Source organism: Mastigoproctus giganteus, chromosome 6, assembly GCF_048544385.1.
Source record: "Mastigoproctus giganteus isolate SK-2022 chromosome 6, ASM4854438v1, whole genome shotgun sequence".
Taxonomy (NCBI): domain Eukaryota; kingdom Metazoa; phylum Arthropoda; class Arachnida; order Uropygi; family Thelyphonidae; genus Mastigoproctus; species Mastigoproctus giganteus.
Genome location: NC_143580.1, coordinates 90,053,448 through 90,070,232, shown reverse-complemented (window position 1 = coordinate 90,070,232; position 16,785 = coordinate 90,053,448). Strand labels below are relative to the sequence as shown.

Here is a 16,785-nt window from a genome sequence, read left to right as displayed (position 1 = left end):
CAATTCTTGGAATTAATCAATTCTTCATTAAGAATTGATCAACTCAGTATGTGATCTCAATTTTTTTACATTTGATTCTTCATTAACAGTGTATACAATTATTTTTTAATATTACCTTCTCCAGAATAAGTGTTTATTTGAATGGTATCAACAGGGTACCAAAAATGGTAAACGGACTGAAGCTATCAAAGGCATGTTTGGAATTTCTTTTTAAATATATTTGCGGCCTTTTTCATTCTAGTTTATCGTCATGAGTGAGACATAGGTTCATTTGATCTTTAAACAGTGTGCCGTAAGAGACATCCTTTTCGTTTCTAAAAAAAAAAAGTTCATTTTACTCTCTCTACAAGTGAAGTAATGGGAACTGCCTTGGACTAAACGTTTCTTCTTGATTTCCTCAAGAGAGCCCTTTCACCACAGACAATTAGTACGTGCAGAAAACTGGAACGCTGCTTGAAGCTATGCTACTCAGTAGCATCTTCTTGAACGACCATTTATTTATTAATCCAATTAGTAATGATTGTTTTAATTAAAGCGCTGTTTTTTTTATAAATGCCAGTTTAAAAATTGAATAACCAGAAACTGTAAAACACACACCTGCTTTCTTGATTTTGAACAGGATTTCTCCCAGATTTAAGAAACAAGAATATCATGAACTGATTTGTTTGTTCATATTTCCTGAAATAAAACAAGTTGTATACTGTATATATATAAGTTAAACAAAAAGAGTGAAAGATCTATGTACACCTTAAAAGGTTTGAAATATCTTCAGGAAATGACAGCAGACGCTCCATTTTGTTCGTCTGCAATCGACGTGAGCAGACGCCATTCGGTAGTGTGAACCATAATTTCCGAAGAAAAGAAAGAAGAAACAAAACACATTTCCTGTAAAACAATAAAACAGGTGTGCTATGAAAACAATGTTATTACCTCCCCGCACGTGCACGTCTCGGCTGCAAATTACCCCTACGGAATTGGAAGCAAGGCACTTGTACACCCCATCGTGAATATCCTGTCTATACTCCTCCGCTCGGAAAGGCAAGAACACCAAGGAACCGTCAGGGCGAACGTGCCGTAAACCAGGAATGTCTGTCACAGGTCTTCCGTCTCGAGCAGTCCAGGAGATGCTGGGAACAGGATTACCGTGTGCAGCACAGAGTATGATTGCCCCAGTTGTATTTGAAAAATCGACCCGATTTGGAGGCTCCTGCACGAAGATAGGGCCATGCTGGTCTAATGCCATCGTCAATTCTGTTGGGAAAAACGAAATACAAAACAAGAGTGATCAGAACAGACAGAAAGTTGTATAGACAGTTTTTTCCTGTAAAATGCATAAATCGTTGCCAACATTATATGTCCTTTATGTTGGCAACCATTTGCAAATATTTCAAGTACTTTTATAGTTAAGTGTTACACAGAGTAGATTCAAATATCCTTTAACAAGCAATGCTAAAAACATCGTGCTGCAATCTCTTAATTTTTCTGCAAATATTTGCGTTTGACAGATTAGCTAAATAAAAAAGCATTTGTTTTTAATGCTACATCTTTAAATAAAGAGATTTAAAGATTTCAGACTAACTTATTCAAAATTACTACTCTAAGTCGATCAATAAAGAGATTGGCTGTTGAGAAAACCTTAAAAAAAATTACAGGATTCCTAATCAGTTCAATCAAACTTTACGTATACTAATACATTATAATACTTTATATTTTAAGGGTTTTTGGACACTTATTTTAGAGACTGCGAATCGAATTAAGTTGGGATACATTCATGTTTTGAATCTCGTTATTTCGGACACCGCAACTTGAAAATAGGCTTAGGAATGCATATTCCTAAGCCGATTTTCACTCGCGCTTTATGGCGTGATATGGTGGGGAGCCGTAAAATTGAACTGTTGCGAAATGGTTCTCTACACTTAGATAAATTAATTTTATGTGTATACTCAGGGATGGTTACATAGGCGCAGAGGGATTTACAAGACAGAGCATAAAAAAATAATAATAAATACCACATTAGGCAATTGTTTGCTAGAACCAGTCAGTTCGAACGAGTGTACTACGTGGTGCCCCCAGTACACAGCGAAAACAGTGGCGTGAAAAGAGAATCTCGACTGGGTACAAGATTATGTTTCATCTATAATAAATATGCAATTAGAATCATTTCAGTTATTACACTTTAACTTCCAATCCTGCAGTAGTGAATGAATTAAAATTTCACTGCCACATGCATTAATATAAATTAATAAGCCCTGCAAACTACGGACAAAAGTATTTGCCTCGGTTAACGTATGCAAAAAGAGTACCATTCTAATTCAAGTCACATGTCTATTAGAAAACATTTGGGACATAAAGGCAAGTAAGGTTCCTGGAGTTGAGAGATGTACCCTGAAGTTTTGAGGGAAAGTGTATTAAACCATTGAGGTTAATTTAAGTGCATCTTTGGACCCAGGGAGTGATTACTTTGGATTGGAAAAGTGCCAATACATAAAAGCGGTCCTAAGAGTGAAGCTGATAACTACAGACCGGTTAGTCTGACTTCAGTGGTAGGGAAAATTCTCGAGTATGAATAAGTGTAATCCAGGGACATTTAGATAGATATAGCTTTCTGAAAGACACACAACATAACTTTGTTAAGGGGAAAATCACGTTTAACTAACTCAGTTTGCTATTTTAACACAATTACTCATGAGCTGGATTTAGGGAACAATTTCGAGATAGTCAAATGCTTTGCTAACCTCCAAATAAACGATGTCCCTCATGGCAGGTTACTATATAAGCTTGAACAGGTTGGGACTGATGACAAGATTCTAAGATGGATTGCTGGGTGGCTGCAGGCAGAGGGTTGTGATTAATTGATATTCTTCAGATCGGTCTAACGCAAGAAGTGGGGTCCCTCAAGGATCTGTTCTTGCATGGCTGTTGTTCCTCATTCTCAAATATGACATCGACAAAGGGATAGAAGGCGTGATGTCACAATTTGCAGAGTCGTTAAAGGTCAGTGCTAAAGATGACTTGAACAGACTTCAAAGTTGGTCGAAGAAGTGGCGGCTATGTTTTAATGCTACTGAATGCAAGGTCTTTCACTCGTGGAATGGCAATCCACAAATAAATTATGCATTTGGTGGGGTAGAATTGAAAACAGTATAAGAGGAAAGAGGTCTGAAAGTGACAATACGGACAGATGAAGTTTTCTGAATGAAAAGTGCAAACAGGCAGCTAGGAAAGCTCATGGTGTCCTATCGATGATTTATCGAACCTTATCATGTAGAGATAGGAAAGTCATAATTCCACTGTACAAAACCACATTTGTAATACTATGTTCAAGTATGAAGACTATCTGAAAAAAAGACATTGGGCTTCTTGAAAGGGTGTAAATACGAGCAACTCGAATGGCGAGATCAGCAGAACGAACATACGAGAATACTCTGGTTATGCGGGCTCCTGAGCTTGCCAACTCAGAGGTGATCTGATTGAGGCTTATAAGGCGAACAGAGGGATTAGAAAAATGAATTAAGGTGGAATTCTCATCGTTAAAGAATTCCAGAAGTAGAGGTCAAATTCCAATTACAGGAGTTGAGGTTTAGATCAGATTGCCGAAAGTTTTCTTTAAGCCAGCGAGTCGTTGATAATTGGAATAAGTTGCCTTCACAGCTAGCTGAAGCTGACAGTTTGAATAAATTCAAAATCAACAAGTTACCTGTGTGAGAAGGGAAGCATATAATTTGTATTTTCTTGGGTTTTTGTTTTACCAGTGCAGCCAAAGCCTGTTGCTTCTTTACTCTATATGGCGAATATCATTATTATATCGTTTTTATTCACTTAATCCGGTACTAAGATGTAATTGCAGGCACTTTTAATGTAATTTCAACTAATCTTAAATAGAGATGCTGGGGGGGGGGGGGGGGGAAATGGGGAGGTCAGTGAAAAAGGCAACAACTCTAGTACAGGATATTTTTGCCTTTTAGGTTCGCATTTTTTAATCTAAAAATTATTTTAACTCATGGGGTGGGAAGTCAACTTGAAAAGTTGTTTTTGATTAAGGGTTAAAAAGCGATTGCGTCGGGACCAGCTAAGAATTCAACCACTCACGATTACCACACGCAATACTAAATTAATATGTAATAAGCAGATTGACGAATATGAAACAAAAGTATTATTATGGCAAAATAACTTTTAATTTTATAACTTGTACATTTTTACCAAACCTCCTCTTCAGGCAGCAGCCGAGTTTAGGCCAAGTAACTGTGTCTACTAATGTACTGGAACAATGTAAACACCCTCTCGACCGAGTAATGCGGGTGGAGGGCCACTAGTAAACCCAGTGAATGACGCGCCCCAGCGGAGAACACCGGAAAGTCCACCAATTCCTGCCATATTATCTATTGATGATGGCTGTTTTTAAAGTTGCAGCTGTCTGCGCGGATCACCCTGTCTCGAACTGTAAAGTAGAATACATTGTAGTCTCATCAGCAAAACTATGGAGGATTTGCTCAAAATGGCAGGATGTCATTAATATGCAGTATGAAAATAATGGATGAAAGGACATTAACCTTAAAGAACTTTACCATTTTTTTTATTTTCCAGGTGAGAAATTAGAAGATAAACTCATTACTATCACATATAATGAACAGTGAAAGAATAAACCACCAACCCAATTCAAAATTTGAACGCCCAAAATAAGATGGCGACTTGCACGACATTTCTATGGCAGTTGAAAGCCTTCAAAATATTGAAGCTTATGCTTCACAACCTTTGAACGGTTTCATGAAAATTTCCCAACTTTTGTAAGAGAAACCCAGGTTCTCTTACGAAGAAAGGCTTAAGTTTTGCAAATTACAGTGTCTGGAAACTAGGCACCAGCGGGGTGATCTGATAGAGGTGTACACAGCCTTGAATGGTTTGAGCATGCTCAATGCTGATGGGATTCTTCCTCTAGCTCAGAAAAATCACCTGAGAGGGCATAAATTCAAATTGAGGAAAGACAGATGTAGGATAGATGTGCGGAAATTTGCCTTTAGCCAGCGGGTGGTTGGTGGGTGGAACAGACTTCCATCCCTTGTCGTGGAAGTTGATAGCCTAAATAAGTTTAAGGCTCAGCTGGACAGGTATTTCGAACGAACAGAGGGGTGAAGTGGAAGTGGTTATTTTTATTTATTTATGTTACTTTTTTTTTTTTTTTTTTTTTCTTTTTTTTTTTTTTGGCTGATGCTGCATAAGCTTGCTTTCTTGCATCAAATGCCTCTACTAATGCTAATGCTAATGCTAATATCACCAATGGATCGACACTTATGGAATCGACACACACTGGAGATCGTTAATCTGTTGAAAGATTTCAATACAGTGAAAGTGGCGGTTGATGCATTTTTTCATTACTTTGGAAAAGAGTTAAGGTGATGTATTGCGATGATAATTGGACGGGATGGATTCGTTATCTTTTTTTTGAATCCGCTCGGTAAAAGCTAGTTTCCACGCAGAAATGGAAACTATCAGTGAAAGTAGGTAACATAACCTTCCTTCTTAAATAACCAAAATCAGTACAAAAAATACCTTTTTAGCTTTGTAAGTACCGGCAGCGTATCGAGAATGGCACCATAAACATTATTGCTGAAAACCGAACGAACAAGCAAAAAATACGATAGCATTTTTAATACACAGTCCTTGTCTGATTCCGTAGAGAAAGCAGTCTCAACGGCAGAACCTAACAACCGTTTGCAGATCCTCTGCATTTGCGATATATGAGAAATACTGACGTCCCGAAACTATTCACCAAGCAAATATTGCTATTCAGGCGCTACGTTTGTAACTTCAAATAAACTAAATACAAAATCCATGTAAAATTCACAAAAAAACTCCACTTGGGACGATGCTTTGAGGTGGAAAGTTATGACTTTCCTATTACGAGAATGGAGACAGGACAGAATAAAGCCGAAATAGCCAGTGCAAATGCTATTCGTCGCGTTTTAAGCGGAGTATGGAATTAGTTCCAAAACAGTGTTTCTACAAAACTTGTCTGAGGCTGCTCTCGTGTCACTTAAGGAAGGCCTCAGAGATTTTAGAACTCGGCAACTTGCTTCAGAGCTTGTGGGATCTACGGGATTGCTTGTAACTGTCATACCGGTCTACAAAATAGATTCGTCAGAGATTTTTATGAAGGATTCTTGTTTCCTCTTCCTCTCAATGCTGAAAAAAAGGCAGTTTCAATTAATACTAATAAGTTGCCTGAATTCTGGAGCAATGGGCCACCATGCTCTTCACTGAGGTGGTACAGATATATACTACGTTAAGTGTAGCGTGCGTGTTACGCGCCAAATCAACTAATCGTTCGATGTGTTGTGTGTCTGTAAATGGCATGTTCTGTGTAGTCGATTTGCCTGTTTTCTGGCGAAAATCCCAAATTTTCGAGTTCGGAACCATGCAACCATCCTGAAACCGATTAGCTCAGCCACGTTGTGAAAAAACTCCATAAAAGTTCCACACATCATTGAAGGGATCCGAACCCAGGCCTTTCCCCGTCGGGTGAATGGTGACCACAGTGTGAGAGAGAGAGGGAGATTAGTTTGAATATAAAAACTAACAAACTGCTGGATTCAGATAGTAGGATGATGAAAATCGTTACAAATGGCCCAGAATCCAATTTGCGTTATTAAAGTTTAAGCAAAAAAATAAAATCAAACAACGCTGCAGTGAAACTTATGGAAGGATGGAACAAACTTCAGTAAGTATATGGTTTCAGAAATATTATCTGCAACTCTGTCGAGGATTTGGAAACCGTGTGCATAAAACGTGCCACTGAAATATTGCAAGCTCATGAAGGAATGCGGAAGCATCATTTATCGAAATGCTCTTTCATACAGCAGAAAAAAAGAATTCTTGGGTCCTGAAGTTTTAGAGAAAGACGCCAACATCTTTAGTGTGGCAGACGAAGCAATGCTGTCAACTTTTCTTCGGATTTCTGAAACCAGATAAGGAAGCGGCTGAACATTTATGGAACTAATGTTTCTTGAGGGCAATCTTCCGTAAACCGGTAATGCAAGAGAATTAAGAAATTCTTAGACGAACGTGAAAAGAAAGGACACGCCTCGACGAATCATCTCATCAAACAGATGAAATAAATAACCCGAGTGTCACTTTTTTTTTTTGTGACAATAGTATCCCACATAATTGCTGTAATACAACTAGCAACTGGTTTACTTTTAAGGGTCTCTTTCCTAATGAGAAATTGTAGATTTTTTTTTTTCTTTTAAATAGAAATATTTTCGAAGAGCCAACTGACAAGACTGAACTAACCCTTTTATTTTATTGTGAAGGAATAAACGCATATTATAATTTTTAGATGATTGCATTCCCTACGACCTTAACACATTTTATGTGTTAAGGTGACGACACCCAAGGGGTTCACTTATAAAAGCCATTAAAATAAGAATTTATCTTGAGCTATTCTGGTGGATGGGCAGTGTTTAACCAATATCAGTGATCCGAAGGCTCCAGCTTTATTATCAACATGGATTTATTACTATGCAATATAAATTTCAGTATTTTATTGAAAAGAATGGCTTTTCAGTAGATGTATTAATATGCCTTGGGCTCGCTGTTTGACTTTTCCTTATATAAAGGACAGTTCTACAGATATTTCATCTAAACTAAATTTTGTTGCTAAATAATGTATATTTCTATTCGTTGATTATTAGCGAAGTTCAATCAAGTCTTCATACTGAATGCACTTAAATCAGTGAATATAATTATTTTTGAAGCGATCAAGGAGAAACTTAGCTGGTGAACCTTTGAAAGTCAGTCTTAATTGACCCACGAGATTCATTTTGAATTATGTCTCCTTTCCCTTGAAAGGATATTCAAAGTATTCAAAGTATTTTATTATTATCTGCGGGCTCCAGGGTTTCCCCTATCCGCCGCTGAAGAGTAACTGTACATTATTTACAATTTGTGGTTTTACAAAACATCTTGATCCAGCATCTTCACAGGAATGATTACAAACATATTATATAACCTTAACACTTGAAACTAAGTTATTACAATTTGTTGAAGGCACCAATTTCTGTATTAACCTTCACAACTTATACAACTATACAGATAGTTAGGACCTACCAGTTGGGTTACAATGAGGTCCGGTATATCTTACAATTTATACAATTTATGATTTACAATTTATACAATGTAAGATTTACAATTTATACAATTTTAGATTTACAATTTATGTACCTTTTTTTTTACAAGCCGAAGTCCCAGGACACCGTCCACCCAACAGTGATCCTGGCACATCGACTGATATATTCTGAATGCTAATAATGCCTTCCGGCAATAAATACAAATACATTTCCTCATCAGAGGTCTTGTAACAATGCGATTAATACCAAGGAGGCAACTATATACAGTGGTAGTACACTTATTACATTACATATTTATTCTCAGCCGGCAAGTCCTTTCCTTCTGCGGAAGGCCTTGTCTGCAAAGTTAGCCAGTGCCTCATAATTTTCTTTACATTCTAAAAACTTGGTGAAGTTATTTACATCGTAAACTTCGGTCAATGCCTGAAATTCAAATCGAATGTCTACATAATATCGACATTCTAAGATTATATGTTGGACTGTCTCCTCTGAGCCACATTTACAGAGAGGAGACGCAGCCAAACCCAGAGTAAATAACTTTGAGTTTAAGCTACCATGCCCGGATAAAAGGAAAGTTAGGTGAAGACCCGGGTTAAACCAGGGCCAATGTTTTTTGTCAATTTCGGAAACTTGAGGTATAAAAAGGGTAGTAATTCTTCCAGTGTTGGCATTAGTCCATTCGTTTTGCCATTCCTGGAGGAACTGGTTTCTTAATCTAGTGTTGTCTTCTTTCACTGGCACATCCAGGTTAACAGAAAACTGGTTGAACTGTGCCGCAATACCCTTCCTTCTACAATACTGAAAGTAATTGTACAACACTTCGTATTTAATTGGTAGTTTGCCGTTGATTACCTGTAATGCCGACGTTGAAATTGTGCGACAAGCTCTTGAAGTTGCAAGCAGGAAGAAGCGCTGGGCTTGAGTCAAGATTTTTTCCACCATGACTCTGCGTATACTGGGGCCCCAGGCGCCCGCAGCATAACAGACAATAGGAATAAATATACATTTGTAGTACAGCTTGAGAGTAGAGGGTTTCAGACCCCAAGAACCTTTGGTAATTCTGATTATTTTGCCTGTCAAAGTCTTGATTTTGCTTAGTACGTATTTAGCATGGGTAATGAATTGAAGTTTGTTATCTAACATAATTCCTAGGTATTTGTACGAGTTAACTAATTTTATTGATTGTTCTTTAATCTTAATACATGGAGGTCTATTTGGGTCTAATTTTCCTTTGAGAAGAATTTGTTTTGTTTTGGGAACAGAAATAGTTAATTTATGTGTACTACACCACTCATCTAGGTCTGATAGGACTTCATTGGCACGGATTTCAAGTTGTAGTCTGGAGTTTCCAGAAACAAGGATAATTAAATCGTCTGCGTAAGCCATCTTAGTAGTGCAATTATGTTCGGTAGCCAGCCACCCATCAAGGACCACATTCCAGCATACTGGTCCGAGAACTGATCCCTGAGGGCAACCGCGAGTCACAGGTCTCGCAACAGAGCAGGATCCACTGGAGACCACAAGTGAGCGATTCTGGAAATAATCCGTGATGAGACGGTAAATAGGCACGGAGACCCCGGCCTCTCGGAACCTCTCCAGGACACTTTGCCACCAAACAGTGTCAAAGGCCCCTTTGAAGTCCACAAGGAGGCCGAGGACATACTTTTCATTGGAGGCTGAGACGTTATTAATAACTAGGTTAATGGCATCCACTGTAGACATCCCAGCAGTGAAGCCAAACTGATATTTGTAGTTTAGATTTCTTTCTCTATAGTGCTTTTGGAATCTCGCTACAATCAACTTCTCTAGTATTTTTCCGAAGACCGGAAGTAGAGCAATTGGGCGGTATGAATTTGCCAGATTTGCTGTTTTGTTGGGATTCTTAATGAGTAATTTAAGATTTGCTTTTTTCCAAGGAGAGGGGAAGGATCCATATTGTAGGCAGGCATTAAAGAGGTTCATCATCAGTTGGGGACAGGTGCTCCAGATTCTTTTTATTATGGTAACTTCTAATAGGTCCAGTCCAGGGCATTTTCCATCACGCAAAGTCTCAACAGCAAGGCCTACTTCGTTTCTGTCAAAATCATCTTCGTGGCTTTGGCCTATGTAGGAAAGATGTTCTAAACGAATGCCTGTTTGTACCGGACTTTCTGGTACAGTTTCATCCTGCATGATCAATTCATCCAAAATTGTTTCCATAGTCTCGGCCCATGTCAGGGTTTCGGAGTTATCAGGTCTAAGTACAGAGGAGAATATTTCCCCCGGATGAATTTTGTCTAGAGTCAGCTTGTAAATCAAGCCCCAGGGCTCCTGGTCCATAGTTTGTTTAACTAAGCGTTCCCAAGCGGAGCGTTTTTCTTTGTAAATATTGTTGAAATATGTCCTTCTCGCGTTTTTGTATATTTCATTCAATCGGTTTATCTCGTCTTCAGGTCTACCATCTCTCCTAGCTCTCTGAACATCTCGTCTTGCGCTCTTTGTATGATTCCTTAGAGTAGAAAGGTTCTGGGACCACCAAGGAACCGAATTTTGCCTTCTCTGTTTCTTCTTAATCGTCTCGTCGCATATTTCGGTGATGATTGCCATCAATTCTTTTAGATGCTGGTCCAAAGTAAGGTCTGTCAGATTTGTCAGTTTTTCCTCCGTAAATTTTTCCTTAAGTAGTTTTTCAAAAGGATTCCAATTGATTTGTCGAGTTTTGTATCTGGGGAAGTCATGAGTTCCCCTCAAAGCTGCTGCGTTTTCATTAGATATTATGTCAAAGGTTATTACATTGTGGTCGCTTACCGACCAAGAGGAGTGAACAGTCCAGTTTTCTATGGATCTCCCGAATGCTGCATTCGACAGAGTGACATCTATGTAAGACTGACCAGAAGGGGATGAATAAGTGGGCAAATGCCCAGGGGTGTTCCAGACAATCAATCCGTTGGTTATTATTAATTCTTCCAGTAATTCACCTTTATTATTCGTTATGGGGCTGTTCCACATGGTGGAAGAAGCATTTGCGTCGGTCATTATAACTATCTTTTTGCCTGATAACCTAATTAAAGCTGTCTCAAGGAAGTTTAGATAAGGCTCAATTTGTTGAGAATGCTGTGAGCACTGCATGTAGATTGAGATGAAGAATATTTGTCCAAAACTGCCTTCCAAGCATGCACATGCCGCATGCTCGGAGCAGAGACCATTTACCCTCGTGACCGTGATCCGCTTGTCCGCTATAACGAGAGCTGCCCACACCCTTGACACAGCATTTGCACCCTGTCCTGTAACAGATACATTAGATTGAACCACCCTACAGCCGTTTGGTAATCCTTTAACTTTGCCTTTGTAGGAGTATAATTCCTGAAGTCCTAGAATGTCGATTTTGTGATCCGTAATTAATTTGGAGATATCACTCATTGCAGATGCAGAACGCTGGCAGTTTAACTGTAATATTTTTAATCTCTCACCATGCTGTACATTTTTTATCTTACTGAATGTAATTTGTGCGAGATTTGGTGACCTCCTGAGCTCGCAAGAACTCGGGACACTTCGAGTCACGATATGAGTGATCTGATTTCCTCTTTTTTATTTTGCAGTTTGGGCATGTAACGGGTGATTCAGGAGTGGGACACGATTGCGACTGGTGACCTTGCAGTCCACAATGCCCACATGTGTAGTCCTGCTGTCTACAATATCTAGCCGAATGCCCATAGGCCAGACACTTAAAACAACGTGAAGCGATAATAAAATCCTTCACGTTGTGAACCGACCAGCCCAGGTAGACGCGAGCATTTTTTAATATTATTCGCCTGATATAGGCAGGAACTTCAATTATCCAGTGTTTGTTGTTTTTGTTTTTAGCGTTAATCTTAAATCTCACCTTAACCCCCTTTTTGAAATCTTCCTCACTAACATTGTGCTCGCACAGGTTTTTGACATACAGATCCTCCAAGAACTCTTGGTCTGACATATATTTTTGTACGTCATAGATTATCACAGTCGGGTTTAGTTTTCGGGGCGAGTCTACAATTAATTTGTGTTCCCCAAATTTCGGGCAGTTCTTTAATTTAGTAATGTCTTCGTCAGTGGCAGTTTCAATTGCAACGCCTTTTTCTCTAACTTTTGTGATAGATTTTATTTTAATCCGTTTAAGTTCGGATTTAAAATTCGTTGCAATCACCTGTTTAACTTCTTCACTCGTTTTTAATTCACACTTTTCACTAGCTTTAATCAACACTACATGCTTTGACCGAGTTCCCGAGGGAATCAGTTCAGCAGCAGTCTTTATGCCTGGGCTCGCTGCAGCCACCTTAGCATAAGTGGCCACAGGGGTGGACGTAGGCAAAACTCTTAAGTCTAAATTTGTTTTTAACCTCTCATTGTCGATGGTGAGATCAATCACCAATCGTTCCATACTGTTCCAGATTTTACCAGCTTCCACCACCATGAGGGGGGTAACGGTGGATCCTGACTTAAAAATATCTAGAAAATTATTTTTCAGAACACTTAAGTAATCTAAATTACCCGGGTTATTTACCGACTGAGAGTCAGCTGCACATTCAGGTGATCCCAGTTGGGGTAATTCCTTCCCTAGCATTTCTATAAATTCGTCTATAGGTTCTTTCAACCCAGTATTTAAAAAGTCTGGAGCTAATATTAGATCTCCAGGCATGTCCGATAAAGAATAATCATCAGACATCATTACACTGGTTAACGGTTTTCCTGTGACTAAAACTAAACCACACCTGGAAGAAACACCTGACTTTAATTTAGTTCAGTAAGCCTTGAGATTTCGTTCACACCAGGAGCAGTCCACAAGAAGAATTAGGATTAAGCGATTTCTGGCCGCGCTGTATAGCAGTCACAGTCTTTGTCCTTGCAATCAGTCCAGCAAGGTAAGATCAGTTGGAGTAAGGCTACTTGGCCCACATGCAGAATGGCATGTTAATCCGGACATGGTTCGTTTTACAGTAGGAATGTACTACAATTGTCTTTCCCATACTGTTTCAAATTCCTTATTTATGTGAAGGCAGTGAAGAAGCTTCAGGCAAGGATTAACCTGCAGGGGTCACTTCCAAGCCTTCTTGCGAGGCTCGCGACCTTGACGGCGTACCTTGAACAGTCTGACTATGCGAATATAGTCATTTATTAACATAATTTTCGAAAGCAATTATTAAAGATTTTACCTGTTATATCTGTCCTAGAGGATGGAGATTAACACTGTATGAAGTGTACATTGCGTCCTCACGATAGGCAATCTTTCAACACCGTTGGCGATTTAGATCCGACAAGAAAACTATGTTGAACACAGAGCACAGTAAAATGCGACCGCACTGAACATTTCGAGCAGCCTCTCCCGCACTCCCATAATGGGTACTCTTGAAACCTTGAAAGGATATCTGCTATTTGATTTATTAAGACTGTCTTAGACTTCGTATTCTACTTAATCAAAATTACAGCGATAAATTAAATAAAATCACTCAGCCAAAGCGATTGAAACATGCCGGCATAAACATTTCGCTTCATTAAGATCATTAATACGCTAATAAAATCATCGGTATAGGCTTCTCTAAATACGTGAAATCCTTACCATACATAAAACGACTGACTTTATAACCTAATTCGTTAGATTTTTATTCGCAACATGGTCGTTGTCATTGCATTGCATTGATTAAACAATGGGGTTGATATTTACTTATTGGATTCTTACCCATGGGTCTTTGCGACAAGGAGTGAAGAGCTGCCCAGCTCCACTCATTGGTTAGTAGAAATTTTAAACCATCTATTCCTGTGCGTAACTTTGTTTCCCAATTTAAAAGAGCACCAAAGGGTAGAAAATCATCAGAAACTGTCCCCATTTCGCTCTGGTTTAAAATCAGGAAATATATTCCGATTTTGGCCATGGTTTAAAATCAGAAAATGAACCACCCCTGCCGTTGATTTTAAATCGGTGGTAATAACTTATTTCTCTATTTTACGTTACACTTTTGGTTATTGTTATTCGTTTTTTTTTGTATGAGCATTAGCAACTAAGGCCATATTGCTCCGAGGATATGCGGTGGTCATTCCCTGACCTTTCCGTATTTGGTGGTCACGGGCTCAAACCCTGGTCTCATCAAGAAGCGTGTGCTACGCACTGCCGCTCCTGCCCACCTCACTACGGAGGCGCCTTACACTTTTGGGTGTGTTCCCTTTGAAATATATATGAATAACAATAAGGATATTCAGTTCTGAATTGTACAGGCATTATCCAACGGAAAAATCGGATATATTTTGACATTTCACTATAGAGACCTTCGAGAACGAACCACATGTGTTACGTGGTTAACAACAGTACCTATAAGAACATTGTAAACACATTTAGAATTAGAATTATGAAAAAATGTCAGTGTTAAATCTTTTTTTTTGACAACTATTCCTTTCCTTTAACTTATTTACATAGTTTACAAATTGGTAATGCATTTCCTCTACGTTTTTAAAGTTCAGGAGTTGAGCGAAAGGCGATTTGAATCGGACATCCCAGGTGATTTGCACCGGTTTAGTTCTACAAACCACGGGATCTGTCGTGCTGTGTCAGAATTGAACCACGGAGAAGATTTCAGCCAGGATTTGCTTTCTGTATTTCTTTTCAAAACATTTTTCTTAAGTGTTTCAAGGATGTTGCAGAAATTAATCGTATTGGATGGGAACAAGTATGAAATACATGTTAGGCTTTTAAGTGCATTATTGTAGATAGCAAAGTTGTAATTTTGGTCTCTTCTCTTCCTGCTGCATAGGATGTTGTCAATGTCGGTGGCATCCAAAGTATGTGAAAACAGCTGACTAAGGGTTATAATATTCCGTTTAACGATGGAATGTTTCCATGGTGGAATGTTCAGGTTTGAGAACAGTACCGCCTTGGAGATTGTGAAAGTCTGCCTGGTGGCCCAGTTCAACCATCGCAGGTACTAGTATTCTAAACCGAGATGCGTTTCAGGTAGTAGGATGGGGCAGATGACCAAACAACTGATGCGGACATAATAACTGGAACGATACATCTCTGGATATACTGAACGATTAGATTTGCATTAAAAACCGGCGAGATCTTGCCGAATGGCCCCATTTGTCAGAGAAGTACTTGCATATGGAGTCCATGAAATGAGGGTGGAAAGTTATGTTTTGGTCCCAGGTTAACCCGAGATCTTTGTGATCAGAAAACTTCGTGATTTCGGAAAGATTAATGATGGCAGGAATGTGGTTCTTTAGTGAAAGTGACTTGCGCCGATTTTTTTTTTTCATATCTGGCATGAAGGTAAGTTTAATTTGTAGGTTTTGGTGTGCTAAACACGGAATAACGTTTAAAATGGAAGATCTTATCAGAGGCCTAAATGTAAAATTTCATGAACCGTCCACTAGGTGTCGTGTTGTTACATGCGTAGACAGACCGACGATTGGCGAAGATATTAGAAACACATGTATATGCTAGCACGCATAAGAACACAGAACAATCATTATTTTAGAGTCGGACAGAAGTCCTACATCATTCACCAACTGGTAATAATAATAAAAAGTCAGTTAATGTACGCAGTGCGTTAACATTTCGCTTCGATTTTCTCTTAATTTTTTTTATTTTCTATGATTAATAGAAGTTAAATATTCACGACTCCATCTGGCTTCCATTTTCTAGTCATACGAACCCAGCTGGTCGAGATGTTGAGGCTTTTGCAAGTACTAATGGCCTTGCAGAGATTGTTAGTTTACCTACAATAATGCCAAAGAAAACAGCAGATAAATTTGATATTTTTTTTCACAAACAACCCTTCTAATTACACGGTCGAGGTGATTGGTTCTCAAGGTACCTAAGATTACAAATTGGTGATGGTCCCTTCTCCAAATGAGCCTTACTCACGTGGTCATTCCTAAATTCGTGTTGTTTGGCTTTACAAGAACGCAAATGGGATGATCGGCGAGTTTTCTTTCCCTTGGTCCGATTACGTGAAAGTATTGATGTCTAACGCCACCAGGGGTTTCTCCCATCTCCGCGTTGCTTTCATTGTGGGTGTACCAGTTCATTGGGAAATGCCAGAGATTTAAAAAAAGTGTGTGGGCTTTGTATTTGTGTGGTGTCGTGTACCGTTGTCCATCCTTCTCTATCGGTCCCTTTCTTCTTTTTCTACCCTCCAGCCTTCCTTCCCAGCCCCACATATCAAAATTGGAACTACACCAAAATTGCTTGCCCGACCCTTTTCGGCCAAAAATAACACATCCAGCGTACAATCCCTTCTCGCTCTTAAAGCAAATCTCTATGACCTAACAAAAGCATCAACAGCGATTAAAGCAATGTCTTTTTTTATTTCTTTATTTTTTTTTTAGATAGTATGAATCAGAGCTGTAATACTCAATACGTTCTACGTTGAAATTAATATTTGTAAAATAATAAGAAGAGTTTACCTCAATATAGTACGTAGAACACTTCCGTATGATACACTCCAGAAATTAAAACGAAAAAATCGACAACTTACATTAGAGTAAAATATAAATAATTATAAACCAATTTACAAAATTGTTTTATTATTTTACAAATATTATTTTTTTATAGGGTCCTAACCACTGAAATCTGAGGAAACTAGGTGGTAGGACCTGCCAGAGTACCGATTCCTTATTGGTAACACTTGGCTAGCCTCCACGTGGCGCGGTATGC

At 38.8% G+C, this 16,785-nt stretch overlaps 1 protein-coding gene across 1 annotated transcript in view; it reads right to left on the bottom strand.

Moving 5' to 3' along the window:
* LOC150084459 (cell adhesion molecule Dscam1-like) overlaps positions 1-16,785 on the bottom strand; it is a 643,445-nt gene that overhangs the window by 470,399 nt on the left and 156,261 nt on the right. Inside the window, exon 2 of the mRNA XM_090376243.1 lies at positions 931-1,251. Within this exon, the coding sequence (XP_090232369.1) occupies positions 931-1,251 (321 nt within the window). The remainder of the gene's footprint in view (positions 1-930; positions 1,252-16,785) is intronic.